This window comes from Pectinophora gossypiella, chromosome 21 (assembly GCF_024362695.1).
Source record: "Pectinophora gossypiella chromosome 21, ilPecGoss1.1, whole genome shotgun sequence".
Taxonomy (NCBI): domain Eukaryota; kingdom Metazoa; phylum Arthropoda; class Insecta; order Lepidoptera; family Gelechiidae; genus Pectinophora; species Pectinophora gossypiella.
Genome location: NC_065424.1, coordinates 9,339,551 through 9,366,677, shown reverse-complemented (window position 1 = coordinate 9,366,677; position 27,127 = coordinate 9,339,551). Strand labels below are relative to the sequence as shown.

Here is a 27,127-nt window from a genome sequence, read left to right as displayed (position 1 = left end):
AGACAAAGGGCCTGAGGGTGCCCGGTCGGGCGCGAACCTCGGCTCAGGGCGTCGTCTGAGAGGAAGAATATTTGAAAGGAATAATCGACCCTAGCGGGTCGATAGCGATAAGCGCTGAAGTGTTTGGTGTCGCGAGCTGATTGGCCGCCTCTATGGCTAGAGTAATCGGGTCGTCGGGATCGTATATTACGTCCTTCGGACGCCGATACTTTTCAGTACCGTCCCTAAGCGGGATGTATTTGGAAGGTAAGCGGGATGTATTCAGAAGACCAACTGGGCACCCTGTTGATAAACAGTGGCTCCAAGTTGTCTTTGATTACTTGCAGCTCTGCCCACCCCATTAGGGATTACGGGCGTGAGTTTATGTGTGTATATTTGCTTGTAATATACAGTGATTCACATATTTTCAACATCTCGTAGAAGCGTCAAGTTAAAACGGATACACCCGTCACAGAGCCGTGGTTACTTAAGCGATTACAAAATTAATAAATATCAAACAGTTTATCAACTTAAAGGCATATTTAAGTACTTACATGGTCATAAGCAGGGATGTTATGGATATGAAATTTCGGGTACGGATTGGATACGGATATAAGAATGATTATTATACCGGATACGGTTACGGATACGCATAATAAATTATTTCGGATTAATCCGTTAGTTTCGGATAATTTCGGTAACGGATATTATTTTTTTAAGGAATTTCAAAAGTAAAATACAAATAGGTAGCTAATAAAGTGGTTTTATTTATAACGACAAGTTATATTATGTTATGACGGCAAAAGAAGAAAAAACAAACAATGCTCACGGCTTGTGTGTCGGCACTGGCAGCGGCCAGCCGATCAAACTTGTCATAACGTGTCTCAATTAGGCTCCGCTCCTATTCGATATTATCCAAATATTTATTTCGGATGATTTTTTATATTGGATAACCGATAGTTTCGGTTACGGTTACGGAGCTCCCTAACATCCATGGTCATAGGGTAGACCGGGGGCTGTGATAGCCTATTAGGACGGATATTCTCTTATATTAGGTATGTTAAGTCAATAACAGTCTCCGTGGTCTAGTGGTCGTCTTACAAAGTGATTTCGTCAATCACTTTGTGAGACTGTCCTTGGTTTGGTTAGGACTTTTCAGCCTTGAATCACCTGATTGTCCGAAAAAGTAAGATGATTCCGTGCTTCGGAGGGCACGTTAAGCCGTTGGTCCCGGCTATTAGCCGTAAAAACACCTCCACCAACCCGTAGTGGAGCACCGTGGTGGAGTATGCTCCATACCCCCTCCGGTTGATTGAGGGGAGGCCTGTGCCCAGCAGTGGGACGTATAAAGGTATTTATGTATGTTAAGTCAATATTATTTATTCTTTATTCGCTCCCAGTCATAGAGCAACACGGACCTCCACGATTTCCAGTCCAGAAGTAACCTTTTATAATGTCACTTATTGTACGTACAAAAGAATAAAGAAAAGGGAAACAAGGAAAACCCGTGGTAGCCCAGTTTGTAGAACGCCTGCCTCTCACTTTGAGGTCGCAGGGTCGAATCCAGCACAATGATTGACGAATTGGTTTTTGAATTCATGTTTCGATCATAAATGATAATCACATGCTCAGTGGTGAAGGAAAACATCGTGAGGAAACCCACATTTCTGAGAAATGCGTTTCGGAGGTATGTGACCTAACCTGTAACGGGATGGTTTTCCCTTCGCACGTTTGAAGGTCAGACAGGCAGCCGCTTCTGTAAAAATACCGGACCTGTAAAATCTTCAGGTTAGGTAAGCGGACTCTGTAGAAAACGGGATAATGCTATGGAGATGATGATTGTACAAAAGGGGAGCGTTGAGGGTTCTATAAAATTAACCACCTATCACACTGCTTGTATATCAATGTAATAAACGTTGCTTCAACTATGAGTAATGTATCTATATTCAGTTATTTTCAGCGGAATAAATTATTTCAGTAATTGTCTCTAATTGCTGGAACCTAGTTACACGTAGTTGTGAAGTCAATGCTTCTTACTGCATACATTAACGTAGGTATCGACATAAATAATATTAGCTATACTGCGATTATACGTTGTTATGCAACACGCATTTTGATGTGTTGCTTTTGGGGTAGACAGGGACATAAGTGTCGGTATGAATCGACTAGGTAGGTACTTCGAAAATGTGACCTTTAGTTCATCATCATCAATTTAAGAGCCACGCTCTTGTCGGTGTAGCATTTTCCATTCCAGTCTATCAAAGGCCAATTCCTTGACTTCCCTATAAGACACGACGTTAACCTTTAACCCCTACCTACCTTTGACCTTTAGTTAAGTAAATTAAAAGTTATTGCAATATATTTTTTAATGTAATATTATTTGCTCTGGCAATATCACGGGAGTTACGCCATGGAGGCGTGTTTTTCTTCTGTCTTTTAACTTAATTTATATCAATTATTACTAGTTATTTCAATACAGTTCGTTTATAACCATCTCGAAGGAGCCTAGAGTAACTGCAAACTTCAGAATAATACGCCGCTCTGCTTACCCCGGTGAGAAATTGGCGTGAGTTTATTTACAATATGTATTTATGTTCAGAATAATACTTAAGTAGGATTCTAGAATTACACAGGAAGTTTACTCACTAAAATAAAACGGGCATAATATCGATAAATTCAATTTAATTTATGTAACCACTTCTTTCCCAATATTTACTGCTGGATAAAAATGAAACAACGAACATAAAACGAAATCATTTATTGCGGTAACAAGTCCAATTGTTTCTTCTATATATTTTATTCCTAAAGTTATATTAAAGTTTCAATTTGTTTCGATATATTTGTTCAATAGTTTATATGATGGGCGTGTTTGTAATGAGGCTTGTGGTGAGCGGGCTAGCGTGGTGGGCTATGGGCGTGGCACTGTGTGGCGGCGCCGGCGCACTGCAGCCGCTGGCGGCGCGCGAAGACAACGACATCCTGACGACGGAGGAGCAGCTGCGCGTCGCCACCAACACGCTGTTCTCCCTGCTTCGGCTGCGGGGCGCGAAGCACCGTCCCCGCCTCCAGCAGTACTCCCTCGTCCATAACTACTTCATCACTCTCACGCTCCAAGACTACAACGCTCTCCGCGTAATCGCCAAAGCTACAAGAGTCGATAACACGGAAAATAACAATAACATTATATCGACGTTTATAGCCCTGTTAAACGAAATCTTAGACGATGAAAACTTAGGCAATTTACTTGTTGAAGTGAAGAAAAGTTACGATTTAGATGATGAGATAAACGAACTCATGTTTCTGAAGCATCATTATATAGATCCTGTTTACACAATGAATATTAATAAGGATGTACTGAAGTTATTGGAAGATGACGGCCCTCCAGATAAAACTGCTTCAATAAAAACCAACGGAACTTTGAGTCTAGATAAACTCATTGATATAGATAGCGAGATGCTAAGAATAATGCATGATGATTATTTCGTTTTCAACAATGTGTCGGATACAACCGAAGGAGATTTAGTGGAAAATATCAATGTATCCAATAAAGATGTAGTCGATGACGGCATATGGCGTCAGTATAATTTATATTACTAATAGATTATTAATTTAAAAGTGACCAATTATAAAATTTTGGATTTTGGATCGGACGAAAATTTTTTTGTATATCAGGCAGAAGATTTGTCGCCAAATACTTATTTCCTTTGATGCTGTCATTGTATCGTTATTGTTTAAGGTGAAACAGACATGTTGCCCACACGCCGCATCTTCGGCGGCCAGAAGACTAAGATCCACCACTACCCCTTCATGGTCACTGTGCAGATGTTCAACAAGTTCCAGTGTGGCGGCTCCATCATCAAGGATGACCTTGTCATCACTGCTGCCTCCTGCCTTCAGTTGTAAGTGAACGAAAGGTTGATCACGCAAGGAATCGTCTCTTTGCAGTTTTTTTTGGAACAGGTGGATCAGCTGGAATTTTGGAATATAATATTATTTTAGTTAGGAACTTATTTCATCCTACTTAGCTTCTTTATGGTGGCAGCTTGAGGTGACAACGAAGTTTTAAAAATCGTCTAAAGCTAACTGCGTGTTTTTAATACATACAAAAACTGACGCTCGTAATCCCTAAAGGGGTGGGCAGAGCCACACGTAATCAAAGACAACTTGCAGTCACTGATACCAGGCCCAAAGGTGGATATAATGAATCTTATGGCGATAAGGGATCAGCCTATCGCCCATAGCATTAGACAATCATGTAAGAAAGGACGTGGATGCATTATCTGAAGGATATGTGTGTGAGTAAAGTACTGAGATGCGGATTGACAAAGATGAATGGAAGAACAGAATATGTTGTGTCGACCGTACTTAGAGTGGGTTAAGGGTAGGAGCATGATGATTTTATGCTGTAAGTTCCCACAAAATAAAGTTAAACACAAACTTACCAATGCTAAGGGAAAAGATCGAATTGGTTTTTTTGTCACTCATTTCACTCGTTATACTAGTTTGGTATAAATTATATTAACTTAAACCGACAGGGCATGGAACAATCGTTTCTACCGCGAGAATCCAGCGTTCCTCTCAGTTCGCATTGGAAGCTCCTTCTACGAGAGTGGAGGTGAGGTCGTGCCAATTTTGGAAGTCTACTTCTACCCGAGTTACGATCCTCAGACTTTGCACCACAATATAGCAGTTATGAGAATGTTCAGGAGGATCCGTTGGCACAGACGGGTGAAGAAGATTCCGTTAGATCAGCTTGAGAGTCCTCTGCCGTTTAATACGGATGGGATAATGGTTTTAGGATGGGGTTCCCAACTTGTAAGTATGCTAGTTATGATTTGCACCTTAGTGGGTAGTTCTTTGATTACCGGAAGTCAAAATCATTAGCGTGAACGCAAAGATATCTTAGAATCTTTTATCTTTTTCCAAATATCCAGCTATAAATTATGTAGGTTAGCGACATTATAAGTTCTTACTGGATATATGTAAGAAGATAAAACAGATTCTACAATATTTTTGCCTTCACGGTAGTGATATTAACTTCTTGATTTTTTTTGGAATAGTTTCGCTCACGGGCACGGATAACCATTTAGTATTTGTAATTTCTTCCGTGTCTCGAAGGTTAATCGTCGCTGTGGTGGCCATTAACACCAAGTTTATATTAACTAACTTTTACTCATTTCATTCTTCTTGTCGTGCTTATCCAGCTGGAGGTTGGCGCTCAGCTCATGGATTGTGTGTCTCTCCCTCCCTGACCATACGCAATAGCTCTAAGCTCGTCGCCACCTTCGTCCACTTCTTGACCTTGTCTAATCATTTCATCCTTGGCCTTCCCTCGCGTCTACGACCCAAGATTTATTTCATTTATTGTTTTTATCATTTCTTTCAGAGCAGTAATGTTATATTGAACCCAATGGTGAATAAAATGAAGTATTCTGTTCTGGATTACTACCCATTGGAGGAATGCCAGGTCATATACTCCAAGTATGTAGCAACTTCTTCATCATTCCATACACACTGACTGGTAGTAGATTCTACTCATCACTCTTATTTAAGAGCCACGCTCTTGTTGGTGTAGCATTTTCTATGCTACTTTTTTTTTGTAATAAATAGAGCAGTGATTTCCCTCTTGCCTTCTGCCCCGCAGTACTCTGTCTGACGCGAGTTGGATGGCGTCCAGAGTAGTCTATTTCAAAGCCGTATTAGGACATTATACTACAGGAGATTCTACTGTGTAGATAAAATAAAATTATGTTGTTTATAGAAAATACGTGACGAAGAAACATTTCTGTGCTGGTTTCATGTCAGTTGGCGGTGGAGCTTGTAACGTACGTACCCTCAAGTGTATTATTGAAGTTATAAAGAAGAGAAACTTAGAGAGATTCTGCACTATATGTCCCTTATAATATGAAAGAAACGAGGAATAAAAAAAGAGAGAGAGAGAGAGAGACTCCTCTCGTCGATCGTATTGATCTTCCAAAAAAATCTGAATTGATTCTCTGTCTACCAAACAGCAGTCACATCCCGGACAATCCATTTGAAAATCTCGTTCTTACACAGATGATACACATGTTTAATATATGCAGCTTCGTACACGTGCAACTGTGTATGCGACTCTGGTCGTACGTTTTGGTCACGCAAGCGGTCGCAAAACCGGCGGCGTGGTCTACTTAAATACGTATGGATAGGAGTCTTAGCGGCGCTGCAATCTCGCGACAAAAACATCTATGTGTAAAAGCGCTCTAAATGTTACCAGCGCGACGTGGGCGGTCCTGGCGTGGTGTCCGGTTACCTCACTGGCATCATCAGCTTCGGAACCCCCGTGTGCGGCAGGCCGGACTCACCCACCGTCTTCACTAAGGTCGGGTACTATTACGACTGGATTGAGGAAATTATGGATCAGGTAACGAATATCGTACTATCATCGTTTTGAGTCCTTAAGCCAACTCTTGTAAATTCAAGGTTGACTACTAACCAGTCCACAGTGAAGCTGTATAGTGGAATATGCTTCATATCCCTCTGGTTAATTGCGATACCTGCGCCCAGCAGTAAGACGTATATGTATGCCATTTAAAATCATCATCATCATTTCCAGCCCGTAGACAATTTTATTTCTGCCTAGAAATCTGTTAATAGAGCTGTTGTTGCAACAGATAATAGTATTAAGAACAGAAGTAGATATTCCGTTTTTAAACATGAGCCTCGTTTACGTCGACATGATCCTTTAATGGCCTGGAATACTTATTAAATCTACTTTTGTTGCATTACTTTACTCATACTTACCTTTACCTACATAAAGCATAACATTATTGAATGAGTTCTTTGCATTTATATCACACTAAAAATTGCCTATCTTTCAGGACGTCCCTAATATTAAAAGTCGAACAACATTACTCACCGATAGACCTATGTCATTTATGGATAGGGGATTCACCACTTTGCCTTGGACTGTAACACCAATAATGAAATCTAAGAAAACTACCGCTTATACTACCACAACCGGTCCTGAACAAGATGTAATTAATAATAACGACAGAGTGGGCTTCAAAGACTTTCTTAAAACAATGTTCAATAGCAAAGAAATTGAGGATTATTTTGATAGTATTAGAAAACAACCCAAAAAATCAGCAATGCAAAATAACAATGGTGATAAAAAGCTTTCGAGTCGGCATCGGCTACGAATGAATAAGTTGGAAACCACTACTGAGTCATCTGATGGTGAAGAATCAATTATGACAACTCAATTAGTTTTTGACCCCACATGGACTACTTCTCCCATTTCAGATTCAGATAAAGACGATGATACGGATGATATTAATGATTTTGATCTGGATGAAGATGGTAATGACGATGATTATGACACTTTATCATTACCAAAAGACAGTGACATGACTACATCTCCAGATCTAGAAATGTTCGAAATGGTTGATCAAGATTCCGTTGATGAGGACAAAGAGTTAGAAGGTCGTATATTGAAGCTAGTCAGTGAGGCAGAGATTAGTCCACTTACAAAACCCACACCAACCTACCCAAAAAAGAATGGAAAACACAATGAAAGAACTGAAAAAGAAAAAATTGATAAGATGATTATGGCGATGTTGTATGGTGGTTCATCTGAAACCGACAAAACCAGTACTACAACTGCTAAACCGGATATAAAAAAGCATATTGTAGAGCCGAACATAGAAAACAATGTTATTCGTGAGATAGAAAATTCTCCTGTAGAGAAATCTAAGGAATCTGAGGAGATTAACATTACTTTAGAGAACTTAAAACAAGATAGAAAACGTAAAAAGAAGAGGCAATCAAAGAAGAAAGCTAGTGAAGATGGAGGTAGTGAAACGTTTAGTCGCGATGGTATAATTGAAGCATTTAATCGTGATGGCGCTGACAAGCATCAGTATAATCTCAGTGAATCGCAATTCAACGACACGGAAATGAACGACGGGGACAATGACACGGTGAAAGATGTCGGACTTGATGATTTTCTATCTGGAAACATTTTATTTGAAATATTCCAGGACGCCATTGCCGAGATTAATAGCACCTTAAACACATCTGATTAAAAAGAGGAGGGGGTACATAATATGCTATAAATACCCACGGTAGTAATTACTACGTTTCAGTGATACCTGTGCACTGAAATTTCCAAGAGACTTTTGCAATTTGGAACGAGTTGAATGGATTTTATAGATATAATACATTAACTGTAGGGGTGGTATTAATAAACTAATCTCAGCTGAGACTGCCCTCAAGATCATGCTCAAGTCCCTGTTTTTATATGAGAACTGTTACATTGACATGATCTTGAGGGCAGTTTCGAAGCTGAGATTAGTTTATTAATACCACCCTAAGTGTCTGTGAGTCTAAAGTCAGTCATTATTAAAATTACTTACACCAATATTAAAACTTCGTGTATTATCAGTAAAACGCTGAAATTCGACAAAAATGCTTTAATTGAATAAATACTTAAGTACCAAATATACACAACACCTTTATACAACTGTGATTGCTTTGGGAAATTTTGTACATTGATACAAATAATAAATGTATCAGCATGATGAAGATATTGAAGAATTGGGATACAAAGTAAGTCTTATTTGTATGTTGTTAAAGAGGACCATTTGAAATATGTGTTAGTTACCTGTAGACTAGATGCTATTGTAGATCTAGGAGTAAAGGTTTCATTCAGTGCAGGAATTTCGTATCTTCAAAATGACAGAGTTAAACACCAAAACCAGGGTTACAATATGCTAAGATTTCTAAGGATATCTAAACAAGAACCAAAGGTGTGGTTGCAGTTTAATCTCAAAGTGAAAGAATCAATTCCGTTCCCCATTGTTCAAAATCTTCACTGACGTAGCTTGTATATTTTTTATTATTTCTTTATGATCTAGTCATCTGCATTATCTCCAAACAGTACTGTAAAGCTTCTAACGGAAGATACAACGTAGAAAAAAAATAAAAATATGGTATTCCTTAGCTGTATTAGGTTGCTACCTCATTTTGCTTCTTTCTCACTTTGGTGCTGAAAAGAAACAAAGTATTCTCTTTAGTAATGTTATTAATTTATAAACAAAACATGTTTTACTGGTGTAAAAAATTTGTAAGTAAAATTAATTCAAAATTTCAGTGGCAGCCATGTTTTTTCTCGAATATCTTTGCTGTCTTGTGAGGAAATTGAAAGCAGACCATCATCGTGTTTCCCTCTTGTTTCCCATTTGGTTGAAATTTTATGCTTCCATATAAATCTTTAAATTTATTTTTATGTTGGAATGCGAACGAATAAACAACATGGAACGCTATAGTCGGTATCAGGGTCCTGAAATGATTATTGTCGCGAGCTGATTGGCCGCGTCTATGGCTAGAGAAATCGGATCGTCAGGATCGTATATTACGTGCTTCGGTTACTTTCCAATATTTTCTTTGAAGAGTCTCAGATGGCGCCCTCAAACAAACGGGCCCAACTGGATACCCTCAGGCCTGTTATCTTAAATTTATTCGGAAGCCGCAACTACCAGAGGATAGGTTTATCTTTCTCTGTAATACTATGTATTGGCTCACCTTCCACCTGTCGTGTTCATAGTCCCACAGCGACGAGATGCCGTCGACAGGATTGGTGTGAAGCTCTAACATTCTTCGTAACTGTGCCTTCTGCGGCTCCTTGGCCAGGGTTATCGGTAGCGGCTCATTTACTGCATTAACATCATCAATTATAGTAATGACAACATTACTAGTCGTTAGAAAAAAAAAAAATTAGTGTTGTGAGGTAGATTACCATCCCCATCAACTCTGGTATCGTGAGGGTTATTAGTCTCCATACCACCATAGCCTTATGACATCACTCATGTGCTTTCCGATCATCTTACTTTCGGACAATCGGGTGATCAGTCTGCAATGTAACCAAACCAGGGCATACAAAGCGATTTTTGTAATATGTGACGTAAGACCAAGGGCGGGGGGGGGGGGGGGCTGTTCTATACGTAGTATTATTCCTTCTTCTATGACGCAACGTAATAAGCATGTACCACAAAAAACGCTGAAAATCATACCGTAGTAGTGGTAGAACATCATCGTCCAGAATCCAAAAGAGGTAGTGAGGAAGACCCATCCGAGGATGAACTTCCACGCGCCGGTGAAGGCCTGGAACTCGGCGAAGGTCTGGCAGAATGACGCGCGGTACAGAGCCTTTTTCTCCTCGCAACAGAGCAGTTTCCAGTCACCTACCTCTTTCTGTCGTAGTGCCTGATATAAAAAAAAAACAATGCAGGATCATCAGACACAAAATTCCATTTTCAAAATTTTAATTACTAATAATAATTCCATATAAATGAATCAATGAGTAAATAATTATTTATTATTAATATGGATTAATTAATTGTTTCTTTCGTAATATGGTGTAAAAATATACTTATAAAAAATGATAAATACAATTATTACTTTTCTTTGGGTGTGTAAGGTCACGAGCATCAATATGCATACATTTTGGTACCATGTCACATGATTTTTTTTGACAAATTGCACTGTGACTCTCACTAAATGTCAAATATGTTAGGGCGACAGGGTCCTAAAGTGGGTACATTATATTGCTCATGAAATAAAAATCATAGCATATTAGTCCGGTGTAAAAAAAAATCTCTCTCTTTATTTAAGAGCTGCGCTCTTGTCGGTGGAGTAGTCGCCTCCATAGATAGGGCGTGTAGAACGGTGGTTGCCCCAATCGCCTTCCGTTCCGCAGCACACCGACCAATTTCTCAATCGGTGATGTGTCATTTTTTTATAACTCTTCATAAATTACACATTAGTTACAAGTAAGTACATTGGTTAACAAACATCGCTAAACCTAAACAGGTTTGTCTCGATGTCTTCTTCTTCGGCATAGGTCACTTTAATAGCACGCTTTCTCATAATCACATTCAAAGTACACAAAATGATGAAGTAATACTTACAACGATATCTTTGGTGTTTTCTTTAAACCTAATGGCAGGGAAGGGAAAATGTGGGTCATCCTTATAAGCGTTGATGCCGTTCATACCGTGTCCAACTACATCTCTGTTTCCCGAACGACATCTCCCGTAGATAGATCTTGTGATCACGACATTTGGTCCCAAAACCTTCAGCCTTCGGACCACAAGCATTGTAGGCCGATATGTTACATATAAATAAACTTGGGAGTCTGCTGTATATTAGGTATACTATTTTATATTATATTATAAATATATATAATTACGTCTATACATATAAAATCTGGTGTTGTGGATTCTTGACAGATTTGAAAAGCTAATATTGTCTAAGGCCTCTAATTCCTGTAATGTTTCAAGTATAAACTCATAATTTGTCTCCGTCATTGGTCAGTTTTATGTCTATCTCGTATTTGATTGGCTCAGAGATGGACAATGTATCATTGGATCATAGAATGAGTCAATGTAGAGGGGTCTGGTAATTCTGGATGTCATCTATGACAATTTTAAATGTTGTTATGCTTGACTTTTGTCAGCCAGGTGCAAAATTTTGGTGAGGTTTTTTATTTTATCTCTGCTATTTTTTTCCATGGACTTTGCCTACCATAGAGCAACACTATACTGTTGCCGAACTAACTATAGTTTGGCAATGGATAGTTGACCTCGAAAATCATCCATACTATTGATAGTCCTATCGATCAGTTATAATAAGGGTCTGTGTCTAGTAGTCGGAGAGCGGACCGTGATATACGACATCGACTACCACGATGGGACCAATTTATAAATGTCACTGTTTGAATAGGCTTCCTAAAAATATAGGGTTGCCTCACCTAATACTGGAGCATTTTCCTTACCGACTCATAGTCACACCAAGTTATCACACCAGTGTTACAAACATTTCTGTAGGAGGCAATTAAAATATGTGACATTTTTTTTGTGAAAATTACGTCAGCGAATACGACCTGGAGACCTGGCCCATTGGACAACGGTTATCAAGAAGAGCAAGAATATTCTCCTGGATAAGGTAAGGCAAGGCAACCCTATATTTTTAGAAAGCCAACTATAAACTGGTCCCATCGTTACGTGGTGGTCGATGACGTAGTAGGATATTATATCACGGTCTGCTCTCGTACTATGGAACTTATTGGATAAACCATAAATAAATCAGTGATAGCCCTATTCGAAGAAGGCGTGATTTCCAACGTAGTGTCACGAGTCGAAACCTGGTACGGTTTCTGAACTACTGAATTCAACTTTATGGTTTTATATTCATGTTTGAATCGTAGCATGGTAGATTTGTGTCCGATTAATGGTAATAGGTTCGACCCCTATTAACTTAAACATAGCTGGCGAGGAGTGGGTGTACAGTCATGAGCAATATAATGTACTTACCCACTTTAGGACTCTGTCGTACTAACATATTTGACATTTAGTGAGACTTACAGTTCAAAATTGTCAAAAAAGTGAATGTGACACGGTACCAAAGTGTATACATATTAATGCTCGTGACCGTACAGTACACACTATAACACGTACCCCATTATATTACACGCGTCATGATATGTTATATTATATAATTTAGTTTATCGGATTGTGAAAAAAGAACAAAATTTAAAATATAGCATTTTAATAAAATTTCGTGTAAAAAAAAAACAACAATAGACTTCTAAACAGTACATCGATTAAACAAGACTGAGGATTCTTTAAAAAAAAAACTTCTTCAAAATTACAAATTACATTTAAAAAACGTAAACAAAGAAATAATATAATGATTTCGATTAGAAAAATAAATTCTTAGAAATATATGTATAAACAAATCTGTAAAGGTACTATATACAAAACACTGGAGAATCCTTCGCTTATTGACACAATAAGAAAATAAAAGTAGTCATGAATGATTTATACGATTAAAAGTACAATATTTGATTCGTAAATAGATAAAAATTACAGTTGATATTCATATCAGGAACCACGTGTTCATTATAGACGATATTTAAATATTTGTATCTACATAAAAACATGGTTTCCGATAAAACATCACTCTTCTATAATTACGATTTATTTTCACTCTATCGTATAACACAGCGCGTTCCAAATCATGAAACCGTTAATTATCATAAGTGTCAATAACAAGAAGGAAATTAAAGTAACTCTAAGATTAATATTTCCAGTCTTCGAAGTAACTAACTTTATGATTCGAAGGTACCCTGCAATAATGAGAAACAGGGGGGTTAAAAAGGTCACATAAAGGCAATTCATCTAAAAAAGCAATATTGCTATTTGACATTGCGTTTCCATTGACGCGGAGCTGTGCGGAGATGAGCGGAGATGTGCAGGAATCGACCAATCACCGTGAGGGAGAGAGTGACAGAGCGTCTTCGTTTTTCGTTCTCTCGAACGCTGTGATTGGTCAAATCCGCACATCTCCGCTCTTCTCCGCCCATCTCCGCGTCGGTGGAAACCCGGAGTTAGACTGCCTGTCCACCGGAGCGGAGCGAGACAGCGGAGCCAGTAGGATTGCACAAACTAGTTCGCAACTCCGTATCTTGGTTAATATTTCTCTGTTTATCCGCTCCGCTGACTCGCTCCGCTCCGCTGACTCGCTCCGCTCCGGTGTTTTATAGCTTTATAGTGAAAACCTCGTTTAAGCACTTTTTTCAAATCACACGTGATTTTTATGGATTATACAAAAACATTTTAAAATATACACAAGGAAAAAGAACGATTATTGCTCTATAGAAATAACTTTCCAGGCTATTTATTTCTTTCAAGAATGTTTATTCTGCTAGTGGGATTTAAATATCTATACAGACTATCTGTTTAGTGTAGTTTATGAAGATATAGTAAATACAAATAGCTACTAATAAATAAAAAATCTTGAATACCTTCCACCACACCGGAGCAGGTCTGTGCCCAGCAGTGGGACGCATGCAGGTTTATGTTAACATAAACAGCCTACCCATGGCTAGCCTAGATCCCTAGCCTAGCCTAAGCTCACGATCTCGAGGTCCGGGTTCGATTCCCGATGGAGATATTGTCGAAATCACTTTGTGAGCCTGTCCTTTTTTTGGTATTATGTTATGTTATATAAATACCTTCCAACGGCCTTTGTTGTAGTCCCACCGCGAAGAGAGACCATCAACATTATTTATCTTCAAGTCCAATATTCTTTTCAGCTGAGCCTTCTGGTTTTCCTCCTTCAGGCTGTCTGGTAAAGGTTCGTCCACTGGAGAAGAGAGATTCCTTCTCAATTAATAAGATTTGTATGAATCAATGTGGTCCGTGGTGCACCCAAATAACTACACTACAAATTATTGGTGTGAAGCAATTTCTTCCACTCATCCATTACCAAGTATCAGCGATAAAAACTTGGATGTGGGACAGGCAAAACCGGATATAGAGTACCAGTTTGTGTAAGGGGAACTAAAATGGCCACATCGAAGCAATTCATCTAAAAAAGCAATATTGCAATTTGACACCTGCGCATAATATAAAAGTAAGTGTGCAATGCAAACATATATTATGTCAAATAGCAATATTGCTTTTTTAGATGAATTGCTTCCATGTGGCCATTTTAGCCCCCCTGTATTTGTTTGTTTAGTTTGGTTACTATTTTTTTAAAATTGCTAGACTGCAAATTTAGTCAGACATAATTGGATTAGTCTCACCAAGTTCTCTATAAATGACAACATTTAATTACTCATCTGGGAGCAAATAAAAAACAGAAAACGTTCAGCTGCTTGTCTTCCCGGGCATGTCGTAAAAACCGACAGAGGGATTGTGCTAACATGATGGACTAATGTTATGGGCGATAGGCTGATCCCTTATCACCATAAGGTTCATCATATCCAGCTTACGACATCGTATCAACAGTGGCTGCAAGTTGTCTTTGATTACTTCTGGCTCTGCCCACCCCATTAGGGATTACGGGCGTGAGTTTATGTATGTATGTATGTTAATTACTCATCAGTAGGTGGATACAGGTCGAATATATAGCACATGCACAAAAACATACTTACCATAAAAGTGTTTGAACATCATCGCCCAAAAGCCGAAGGAGGTGAAGAATAAGCCCCAGCCAAGGATGAACTTCCATTGGCCGGTGGGGTGCTGGAACTCGGCGAAGGTCTGGCAGAACGACGCGCGGTATAGAGCCTTCTTATCTTCGAGCGACAGGAACTTCCAGTCACCTTTCTCTTTCTCGCGAAGAGCCTGAACAAAAGATAGTGCTGGTTTATCAAAAAAAACTAAAAGTTTCCTCACAAAATGAATACCTGATTTTTAACCATGGGCCTTTGGCGGCTCAATAGTAACCCTGACACCAAGGTTGATGAGGTTAGTACTCCACCTCACAACCCACACGATAGAAGAAGAACCATGAAAAGATTCTCGAAAATTTGGAGACAGGATTACCGCAGCCTCATTTTATTTTGCCAATTATCTGGCATTCTGTTTCAACCTGAAGAAAGTACTCACTTGAATTTGCGATGTGTTTTCTTGGAACCTGATCGCTGGGAAAGGAAAATGAGCATCGTCCTTGTAATTACAAGAACCATTGTGCCCATGACCTACGACCTCTCTGGTGCCAATCCTGCTATTCCCATGGACATTTCTTGTAAGAGAAGACGTATTTTTCGATAAGAAGGCCCCACTAATGGTTTTTAAGCTGAACATTATAAAAGTTTTATAAGTATCCAAATCATGGAAATATATGCACGAGTTATAGTTAATTATAATTAACTATTATTTACATAAAAACGTACCCATCAACAGACGTCAAAAATACAAATAAACAGAAAACCAGAGGGTCTGGATATTTTATTTTTTATAGCATAAGGAAAAAAGATTTTATCTCAACATGTATAATAAAGTTGTACAGTTATGAGCAATATAATGTACCCATTTTAGGACTCTGTCGCACTAACATATTTGACATTTAGTGAGACTTACAGTTCAATTTGTCAAAAAAGTTAATGTGACATGGCACCAAAGTGTACAGTCATGAGCAATATATGTACCCACTTTAGGACTCTGTCACACTAACATATTTGACATTTAGTGAGACTTACAGTTCAATTTGTCAAAAAAGTTAAAGTTAAGTTATATTGCTGCTTAAGACCAGGCTGAATCCAGGTCAAATGCACTCAAATCTTTTAATAAAAAAATCTTGCTGGTCTGTCTTCCCTACTTTCACTTTGTCCATCTCTAAACCAGTATTCTTCTTTCAGTCTTCAGGCATCCATCCATAGATAAAAAAGTTATAGAACGTCAATCTGACTGTGACAGAGTTTTATTGATGGATGACCATTTCAAACAGCTGTCAGCTGACCGTAGCTGAACAGTTTCTCAATTTCAAAATCTCTTGACTCATTTCTTATCCGAGGAAAATGTTCGCGAACCGCCACATATCTTTGATCCCGAAGAAGAGCGGTGTAAGGACAGTCTATAATGTCACCAGGATAGGCAGAAGGGACGTCGTTGGTCATGGATGCAACGGGAGCTATGTGTACAAAGACGATGCTCATTTCCCCTTCCCTGCAATTAGGTTTATGGACAACACACGCCACATAATGGTGAGTTCTAAACATTGACTTGTCTTTCTTAAATTTTAGGATCGTAAAATAGCAGAGCTGCCAAATCTTCAAGTTAGGTAAGCGGTGCCTGTGGGACACGGAATAACGCGAGGAAGATCCCTTGTGGTGTTCGCTTATGGTTCATCATCTGCTGAGCCTGTAGTGCAACAACGTGGCGAAGTAAGCTCCGCACCCCGCCGGAGGCCTGTACCCAGCAGTGGAACAGTGTGTTATGAAATTATTTAATCATCACTGCCACAGAGCCACGCTCTTGTCGGTGTAGCACTCTCCATGGTACATTTTAGGGAAAAATAGGACAGTGGTTTCCCTCTTGCCTATGAAATCCCTGTCAATCTCTTGCCTCTTGTTTATGAAATTATTTATATACCACATAATACAAGAAACTGTATCAAGTGTGTCACACCAAAAGCATAGTAGCTCAGCCATGATGTGCAGCGCAGTTCAGCGTCATGGATTTACACGAAAAAAATATCAAATAAGTGCGTAAAAATACTTAAATATTATGGTTTCAAACATAAATATTACAGAAACACAACGCTGTAGGAGAATATTGTAGGGAATTGAATGAAAACTGAACGCAGTTGTAACGCGGACTGACGCTGCTTCCCACTTGTGCTGAAACCTGATACTACGTCCTTACGTTCCTTTGCTTCTCATCTTAGTAAAAGTAAACTCAAGGCTCCCTAAGATGATGTGGTTTCAAGTTGTTTTCAGTCGAATCAAACTCATCCGAAAAGTCGTCGAAAAGTCAAACTCGTCGAGTCAAATTCGTCCGAAAACGCGTCAAAAATGCGACTGTCCTCATATTTCTTGACTTCATCTACAGGCGCTTCGACAAAAAGAAAAAGGCGACTGGCGGATGCTCTGTTGCGAGGACAAGAAGGCTCTATACCGCGCGTCGTTTTGCCAGACCTTCGCCGAGTTCCAGCACCCCACCGGCCAATGGAAGTTCATCGTCGGATGGGGACTATTCTTCATCTCCTTCGGCTTCTGGATCGCGATATTCTATAAAAGCTTTGGTACTTAAATTATTATTTTGGTAAATGTGTTCTTGTAAGTCAATGTGGTTGCGATTCACCGGCTTGCTTCTCAAACGGAGACCGCCGGTACCAATAAGTACGCAGTTGGCTCGATCATCTTCTTCTTCTATCGTGTGGATTGTGAAGTGAATTACCAACCCCATCAACCCTGGTGTCAGGGCTCGATCATTATAGACGGCGATTCGGCCCAACAATTATCACGTTGGTCTAACAAAAAGCTCGGTGAGCTGTGGGTATTTAGTTCATCTTGCGATGGATGTTTTTTAGCTCTGGTGATTGGGTTGGCTGCGCGTCCCTTTTCCAGCGATTCGCTGCGGAGCTGCGAAGATTTTTTTCGCGTGGGCTGCTTACCATGACGTCGCTCTTATAGACGCGCCCAATTCATGTCCTATGTTCAATGTTTATGTTCAGAAACCAATGAGGGAATTCGTCGCTGAAGCCGTGGTGTCAGGGTCCTGAAGTGTTTGTTGTCGCGTTGATTGATTGGTCATCTCTATGGCTTGGGTGATCGGGTCGTGAAGTCAATAAACGTGTTAAACATACATGAGATCACGCCTATTTCCCATTGGGGTAGGCACAGAAACCATGGAAAGTGTTAATTTCTGAGTATTATCCTGATGATGATCCTTTTTCCAGTTTGTGAACCGCTCCCAGAACATCTAAACAAAGAGAATCAAAAGGCTCAACTTAGAAGGATGTTGGAGATACGCGCCAACCCAATAGACGGTATATCGTCCCTTTGGAACTATGATGAAGACAATTGGAAGGTAAAGCTAATTTCTTGACATCACATAATAACCTTCCTTTTTGTTTCTTCGCAGTCGGGTTAAAATATAAACAGCGTATGTATCTAAGTTTAACAGCCTCCGTGGTCTAGTGGTTAGAGCGTTAGGCTCACGATCTGGAGGTCCGGGTTCGATTCCCGATGGGGACATTGCATTGTCGAAATCACTTTGTGAGACTGTCCTTTGTTTGATAAAGAAAGTAAGATGATTCCGTGCTTCGGAGGGCACGTTAAGCCGTTGGTCCCGGCTATTAGCCGTAAAAATACCTCCACCAACCCGCAGTGGAGCAGCGAGGTGGAGTATGTTCCATACCCCCTCCGCCTGATTGAGGGGAGGCCTGTGCCCAGCAGTGGGACGTATATAGGTTATTTATGTTATGTATGTATCTAACTTTACGTTTGGTATTTATAATATGAGTCAGTAACAGCCTCCGTGGTCTAGTGGTTAGAGAGTTAGGCTCACGATCTGGAGGACCAGGTTCGATTCCCGATGGGGACATTGTCGAAATCACTTTGTGAGACTGTTCTTAGTTTTAGACCTGTCACGCTTGAATCATCTGATTGTCTGAAAAAGTAAGATGATTCCGTGCTTCGGAGGGCACGTTAAGCCGTTGGTCCCGGCTATTAGCCGTAAAAACACCTCCACCAACCCGCAGTGGAGCAGCGTGGTGGAGTATGCTCCATACTCTCTCCGCTTGATTGAGGGGAGGCCTGTGCCCAGCAGTGGGATAGGCTGTTTATGATGATGAATATGAGTCAATGTGGTCCTGTGGTACACCGGCTTGATTATCAAACGAAGAGCGTCGGTTCGAATCCAGGTACCGGACTGGCACCAATACGTTATCAATTTATCTTAAGTGCAGTTTTCACTAATACAGTTGACTCGACCATTGTAGACGGCGATACGGCTCACCACCTATCACGTTGGTCAAACAGAAAGCACCGTGAGGTGTGGGCACTTAGTTCATCAAGCGAAGGATGGATGTGATTGGGTAGTTTCCTCATCATCATCAGCCCATTAACGTCCCCACTGCTGGGGCACGGGCCTTCTCTAAGGATGGATAGGGAGATCGGGCCTTAAACCACCACGCGGGCCCAGTGCGGATTGGTGGTTATTAACGACTGCTAATGCAGCCGGGACCAACGGCTTAACGTGCCTTCCGAAGCACGGAGGAGCTCGAGATGAAAACTTTTTTTTTTGTGGTCACCCATCCTATGACCGGCCTTTGCGAAAGTTGCTTAACTTCAACAATCGCAGACCGAGCGCGTTTACCGCTGCGCCACCGAGCTCCTCAAGGGTAGTTTCCTAGGTCAAAGATAAATTATGAAATTCTGATTACTAAATAAAGACAGATCTGAAGGTGACAAAAAAACGTTTTGTTTTTCTATCTTATTTATGAATTTTAATAAAGTAAAATCTAATAATAAGTGCGACATTTTGTCACGTTTTTTCACGGTTGCTTTTTCATAGAAATGCCATACTAATTTAGTGTTTTGACGTTTAGTAAAAAACTAGCTTTTGCCCGAGACTACGCGATTTAGATTTTTTCATACAAATGTTTTTTCCCGCTAACTCCCGTTCCCGTGGGAATTTTGCAATATCCTGTTGCAACTAAGCTTTAAGTTTACTAAGGTACCTGCATGCCAAATTTCAAGTGTCTAACTTAAGCGGTTTAGATTTTTCATACAAAAGGATTTTCCCGCTAATTCCCGTTCCCGTGGGAATTTCGGGAATTCCTTTCTTAGTCCACCTCTACGGTACCTAAGCTACGTCCCTTCCAAATTTCAAGTGCCTACGTTTAGCCGTTTAGGCTGTGTGTTGATATGTCAGTCAGTCAGTTGATATTTAGATAACAGATTTGACTAGTTGGAAACTACCAGTGAGCTTTTTTATTTTGTTTTTCCCCGAAGGGCAAGGCACCTATGCCCATACAGCCATGTCTTATGTATATTTTTTCTTGATGATAATTAATGAAATGATGAAATGTGATAACGATGAATGATGAAACCCTCACCCTCGGAGCAGGCTCCTACTCCGAACCCCATGCGAATTAACTCAAAAGTCCGCATAAACTTTTGAGTTATGAAGCGGCTTGTTGGCACGAATCGAAAATGGATAGGTTCACTTTGTTTATTGAATATTCCGATATAATAACACTGTCGCGAATGTTTTCCGACTAAATGCGATCATTAATCACAAAACACCACTTCGTATTAATTTAGATTAATCAATGAAAAAAGCAACCGTCCCGTTTCCGTTCCCGCCAAAAAGTCCCTACCAGTGAGCATAAATTTAATGTTATGTTATGTTCTTTTTTATTTATTTTATGTAATAAGTACGTTTTTGTTGCAGTATCTGGTACCTGGAATGGTCACGAAAGATCCCGCACCCGCAATAGAAAAACCTCCTAAGAAAAAGGCTTAAGTAATTAAAAGGGTTTAGGGAGTATTGTAGGGTAGTTGTACATTAGTGATGATACCGACCTTGGGAATTAAAAAAATATATCTACAGCTCCTTAGGTAACGTGATTTACATCATAGAATAAAGAATTATATACTACGTACAGAACGGTAACTCCCCCGCCCCGCAGAAATTCGCGGGCGCTGGCCTCACCCCCTCTGGGTCTTACTTTAGTCGTGAATATTCTAGATAGATGGCACCGGCGTCGGTTTAATGACGATACATAGATCGAAAAATTTCACTTGGGCAGGAGGAGGACAAGGTGGTGTAATGGTTTACACGCTCGTCCCGACTTAACAAGAGCTGCGGGTTCAACTCCCGTCCGAGTCAGTAATTTTGTCGATTACATTTTTCTCTAATTTGACAGAAATGCATATCATAAGCTCTTACGTTTTCGAAAAAGGAAGAAAAGGGTCGAGTTATTTTAACAACATCGGGCTTAGCACCGTAGGCACGCGACTCTTTCTCGCCGCGACAGAGATCATCTGTCTCTTTCTGTGCAGTACTGTGAGAGAGTGACGGGTGACGTATGTCGAGGCGAGAAAGAGTTGCACGCTTACGGTGCCGCAGGATATTATAATATTTTTTTATACAAAACTATCGGAAAATAGTTTTTTAAAAAGTATTTCTTTACTGTTTATGATTCTAGTTTTTATATTTAGTTTTTGTTTTTGATTATTATCAATAATACAGCTCACTATGAATCATTGTGTTGTTGTGATAAATAAATAGATTATATTTTTTAGGTTTTGTTTTTTTCCTTGACAACACTGCTGTTACAAAATATAAAGTTTATATATGGAATCTGCGTCGCCGAGTAGGTATTGGAGTGTGCGGTTTCTATTACACCTCTGCTATTTAATTATATTTTTGAATAATTATGTAAGTACCCGAGCAATGAGGAAATCTATATCAGAATTATTTAATCAGAATTATTTATTCAACGTAATTATCATGGATAAACTTGTTGAAGGTCAATGTAACATTTTTGAATTTACGTCATTTCGCAAGGTGTTATGGCTGAGGAGAAGAAATGACAAGAAACTGCAACAGCAATGACACATCTTTTAAAAACCAATAAGGGTATACATTACAAGTTATTTAATAACTAGAGGAACACATTAAATACCAGACATTTTTATCATTTAGGTAGTCATTAATCTTATAATAACCTTTTTTATATATATAATAAGTCTCGTTAAAAAAAAAAGCTGGAGCGGAGCGGAGAGTTGCCGTTCTATACGTAGCATTATTCCTTAATCTATGGTAATGGTCATCTATTCTATGACGGCTGGTTGCCATAAACTATAAAAGTGAAGAATAGACTCGTAAATAGAAGTCAAAATATAGTATATAATTGTTTCGCTGTTGTGTTAGAAGGTGGAAAATGTTGAGGTTATTGAGACCGCGAGTCCCTTTATTGGTTCATACTAGGGGTACACATGGGACAAGTCGTATTGGCAATCGTGACGTAGTGGGCCATGGGCCTAATGGGATGAATGTATACAAAGACGACTGCCATTTCCCCTTCCCTGCTATCAGGTTTATGGAAAATGACGCCGAGGTTTGTGTAAGTATGGAAAAGCTATGTATTTTTTTCCCATTTGAGCTTTGAAGTCGATGACCTGCTTCTTCTTAAATTTTGTACCGGATGAGAGCCTTCCTCATCTGACCGGCCAAGTACAAAAGAGGACAAATCTTCTTTGCGAGTCGATCCTAAATATTTGCTGACCAATAGTTGGCCACGCTTACGGCATTATCAGTGGCTTCGTAAAGGTCTTTAATAGTGCAGGTGTTAGGGCATTTAGGACAGCACAAAAGGTGAGCCATAGTTTGTGGTGATACTCCACACTCGCGCTCATCACAACCAACATCCAGGTATCCCCACCTGCAGAAATTATCCTTGCAGCGGCCGACCTGTGCCCGCTATTATAGAGTGCATACATACATACATAAACTCACGCCTATTTCCCACCTGGGAAACGCAGAGACTATAGAATTCCATTTGCTTCGATCCTCACACACTTCTCTTGCTTCCTCCACATTCATCAATCGCTTCATACACGGACGCCAGGTCGTTTGCAATTTATTATTTCTTTGTAAATTGCCTACCTTTTACCCGCAGTTGAACAACTGATTGCTAACTGATGTTTTAGTTTAGATTATATTTTGCATTGAGACCAACCCATGTCGGGTTTAACAATGCTTCTTAGCGTTTTAGGTAGGTTACGTTAACCCGTTGGTCCCGGTTACTACTTACTGATGTAAGTAAGCAGTCGTTACGTGTGCCATGTTAGGGGCCTTTGGCGGTTCAATAGGAACCCTGGCACCAGGGTTGATGAGGTTGGTCATGTTTTTATCAATAAAAAGAAAAATTGTCAATGTGTTTGTGTATGTGGTGGAGTTAGATATTGAACTTCCCTTCTTTTCCTTCAGCGCCTGCGAGAGAGGGAGAAAGGGGATTGGAAGATGCTTTGCTGCGAGGAGAAGAAGGCTCTATACCGCGCGTCGTTCTGCCAGACCTTCGCTGAGTTCCAGCACCCCACCGGTGCGTGGAAGTTTGTCGTCGGATGGGGATTGATAATGACTTCCTTTGGCTTCTGGACGACGATGTTCTATCATTTCTTCGGTATGTACAAACATTCGCCCGCGCGATAGGACCCATGGCAGCTCAGTTGGTAGAACGCTTGGCTCTCACTTTGAGGTAGCAAGTTCGAATCCAGAACAGGCCTAAACCAATGATTGCCGAATTTGTTTTCAAATTCATGTTTGGACCTAAATGATTATCACGTGCTCAGCGGCGAAGGAAAACATCGTGAGGAAACCCACATTCCTGAGAAATGCACCTGTATTGGGCTGGTTTTCCATTCGCGGGTTGGAAGGTCAGACAGGCAGTCGCTTCTGTAAAAAACCGGATATGTCAAATCTTCAGGTTAGGTAAGCGGACCCTGTGAAAAACGGGATAACGCTAGGGAGATGATGTAATGTACATAAATTCGCCCGTAATCTCTAATAGTGTGGGGAGCGCAAGTATTCGAAGATAATTTGCAGCTGCAGCCACTGTTGATACGAAATCCTAAGACACTCTCTATACAAAAATGTCATTTTTGTTATCTGATAAGTCGCAAGACCGAATGTTCTTTTAAAATCTATTGTGTCTAGAAGTCTCGGCGGCAGGTTGAACCGCCTAACGCGCAGAAGCGAGCTACAGTCGCCCTTCCCCCTCCTCACTCCCGTCCCCTCTCCTTCCTTCTCTTACTCCTGAGCGACTAGCGTTGTGCTTTTCTGTATAATTGTTGTCCTAATCTCTGTATTTTGTGTCCATTGTGCTCAATAAAGTATTTTATCTATCTATCTATCTTACGTTTGATCGATGAAACACCTAACGAAAGGGGATCTTTCCATTTCATTAAAGCGAAACCTCATCGACATGTTTATTCTGCCCATCCTAACCTACGGTGGCCAGACCTGGTCATTGACGTAACGTCAAAGTCCAAGCTCAAGGTCTGCCAAAGAGCGATTGAGCGTAGTGTTTTAGGTGTCAAACGAATTGATCGAGTCCGAAACACAACACTGCGTTCAAAAACGGGTATCGCTGATGTGGGACGAAAAGCCGCCAAACTCAAATGGGATTGGGCCGGACATGTTTGGCGCATGCACCCTGAGCGGTGGGCACGGATCGTCACGCATTGGGTGCCTCATGACGGGTACAGGCGTCGTGGCAGACCTCGAAAGAGATGGCGTGACGACTTGGACGCTTGCCGGAGGGACTGGCCGGAGTACGCACAGGACCGCGAAAAATGGAAAGAGGAAGGGGAGGCCTTTGCCCAGCAGTGGGATCTTGTAGGCTAGATTAGATTAGATCTATCTTACGGCCACTTAAGACTAAAGTAAGGCCCAGAGGGGTGAGGTCGGCGCTTGATACAAATAGATAGGGAGGGGGGGTTTACCATCCTACGTTCTAGGTAATGTTCTTTATTCCATAGTAATACTCTACTTGCAGTTAATGAACCATTGCCAGAGTCGTTCAGTGACGAGTGTCAAGAAGCACAGCTCCGTAGAATGTTGGAGATAAGAACGAACCCCATAGATGGAATCTCCTCCAAGTGGGATTACCACAACGATAGATGGAAGGTGAGATGAGATTATATTTTATTTTGGATTCGGACCACTATCGAACTGGGCACCCTCAGGCCTGTTGTCTTAAACGTTGTACCGGGTGAGAACCTTCAGCGCTCCCCATTCGTCCGGCCAAGTAGTTAATGCCATCTACGGCAAATCAACAATAAGTCAGGTAAAAAAAAGCGTGAAGAAGCACTTAATATGCCAGTGTGGTAGTCGCAACTGATTCGAAATTGACTCACTGCGTTGTTTATCAATTGCTGCTTCTTCTTCTACCGTCTTCTTCTTCTGGTGTCTGGGTTATTATTGAGCCACTAAAGGCCCCTGACATGACTCATGTAACGACTACATACTTACATCAGTAACTAGTCATCGGGACCAACGGCTTAATGTGCCTTCCGAAGCACGGATCATCTTACTTTTTGGACAATCAGGTGATCAGCCTGTAATGTCCTAACCAATCTAGGGCTCACAAAGTGATTTTTGTGATTTGTTCCCGCCGGGATTCGAACCCGGGACCTCCGGATCGTGAGCACAACGCTCAACCACTGGCCCACGGAGGCTGTTGCTTACCATCAGGCATACATAGTCGAGCAAACATACATGTCAACTAAAAAAAGTGCGTTTTCCATCTATATGGTCGTAAGGCCGAAAGTCCTTTTAAAATCCAAATCCCATTGTTTAACTATTGTGTCTGGAAATCCGGGCCTTACGAGGATATTACAACTATTCAAAATGTATTCTGCTTTTTGTTTCAGTAATAATTGAAAACGAATGAAAGATGTTAATTTATGAATTTAATTAATAAAAGGAAGTATTCGACGGGTATTGTACTAACTACTATTAGAATTACTTTTATGTCCGATAGCCAACGGGATCAAGGTTTTGTTTATTTGAAAGATGATGTAGTATACTTACCTAACATTATGGTTGATGTCTTTAGTTAGTTATTTATACAGTTTAATAATACTGTTTTTGAGTTACCGTTATTAAGTTATGATTTCCTTTTAATGTTTAAAAGTACCGTGCGCCAGTCTTGTATGTAAAGGTTAGGTTACACAGTGCGAGCAGCTGATGTGACAATAGACAGCTACTGTATGACAGTAGCTCGACTCGCTTCGCACGGTCACACTATGCAAACTGCTGGCGTCGCAGAAGACAGCTACTGCTACTATACCAGTGTACTCTGTGTGTGGCGTGGGCCCGAGCGTACGAGCTACTGTCATTTCGCAAAATCGTGCGAGTTGACGACCGAGCGGCGTGCGAGTGGTGTGGTGGGGGAAGGCAAGTAGCGAGTAAAAACAAAAATGTTGAAGTAACTCGAACGCGAGCAACTGTCCCACTCGCACATGACAGTAACTCGTATGATGCGGTCACACGTGCGTAGTAGCTGCACCTCAATAACTGACTCGGTCAGCTTGCATGTTAGCTCACACTGTGTAACCTAGGCTTAAGGCTGTTTTACTTACTGTAATAAATATTATTTACTAATTACCTAATTTATTATTTATTTTTCATTTGCGTTACTCAGCAAATCCGCATGGTCAACAGAATGTCAGCGTCGTGGTTCACGCCGCGACTTGTGCTGAGTAATGCCCAAGCCCTTTTATGTTTCAGGGGGAAACAGAGAAGTAATAGGCCACATTGAAGCAACTCATCTATTGCTTTAATATCAGTTTTTAGATGAAAAACTTACAATAGGCGTTTTTAAAGACGTCCATTTCTTATGATCATTTCGACGAACATCTTTTCTCGTTTTTTTTATTCTTCTTCTCCTTCTAACACTTTTGTTCCCTGTTGGGACTTGGGATGCAGGGTTCGAATAACAGATTTCCACCTCTCGCGATCTTTTGCAGCCTCTGTAGCTTGCTCCCATGACATGACGAGAGTTTACAACTCTTGGCAACCGAGCGTCGCCAGGTCTATGCGCCGGCGCTATTTTTTGTGTGGGTCAGGATGGCGGGTGTATGGTTATAAATGGTGATGATTTCGATACGAGAGGAATGTACAAGCAATGTACTGAATGTACCTAAAAAAGTAATGTACCTTTTTGGAACAAAAATTATTTCAAAAATAAGTGAACAGCCTCCGTGGTCTAGTGGTTAGAGCGTTAGGCTCAAGATCTGGAGGTCCGGGTTCGATTCCCGATGGGGACATTGTCGAAATCACTTTGTGAGACTGTCCTTTGT

General features: G+C 40.5%; 4 protein-coding genes across 4 annotated transcripts; 2 read left to right on the top strand and 2 right to left on the bottom strand.

Moving 5' to 3' along the window:
* Positions 1-8,977: 8,977 nt before the first annotated feature.
* On the bottom strand, positions 8,978-11,114 carry LOC126376848 (cytochrome c oxidase subunit 4 isoform 2, mitochondrial-like). The gene is made up of 4 exons (XM_050024399.1): positions 10,926-11,114; positions 10,029-10,221; positions 9,541-9,671; positions 8,978-9,004 (listed from the first exon to the last, which is right to left on the bottom strand). The coding sequence occupies exons 1-4, from the start codon at positions 11,112-11,114 to the stop codon at positions 8,978-8,980; spliced, it is 540 nt and encodes a 179-aa protein (XP_049880356.1).
* Positions 11,115-13,126: 2,012 nt separating this feature from the next.
* LOC126376847 (cytochrome c oxidase subunit 4 isoform 1, mitochondrial-like) lies at positions 13,127-15,611 on the bottom strand. Its single transcript, XM_050024397.1, has 4 exons — positions 15,414-15,611; positions 14,957-15,149; positions 14,033-14,163; positions 13,127-13,144 (listed from the first exon to the last, which is right to left on the bottom strand). Exons 1-4 carry the CDS (start codon positions 15,609-15,611, stop codon positions 13,127-13,129), a joined length of 540 nt encoding a protein of 179 aa, XP_049880354.1.
* Positions 15,612-16,324: 713 nt separating this feature from the next.
* LOC126376846 (cytochrome c oxidase subunit 4 isoform 1, mitochondrial-like) lies at positions 16,325-18,356 on the top strand. The gene is made up of 3 exons (XM_050024396.1): positions 16,325-16,510; positions 17,358-17,550; positions 18,208-18,356. Exons 1-3 carry the CDS (start codon positions 16,325-16,327, stop codon positions 18,354-18,356), a joined length of 528 nt encoding a protein of 175 aa, XP_049880353.1.
* Positions 18,357-22,154: 3,798 nt separating this feature from the next.
* Positions 22,155-26,387, top strand: LOC126376716 (cytochrome c oxidase subunit 4 isoform 1, mitochondrial-like). Its single transcript, XM_050024271.1, has 4 exons — positions 22,155-22,386; positions 23,253-23,445; positions 24,820-24,950; positions 25,697-26,387. The coding sequence occupies exons 1-4, from the start codon at positions 22,204-22,206 to the stop codon at positions 25,697-25,699; spliced, it is 510 nt and encodes a 169-aa protein (XP_049880228.1). The 5' UTR covers positions 22,155-22,203; the 3' UTR covers positions 25,700-26,387.
* Positions 26,388-27,127: the final 740 nt, after the last annotated feature.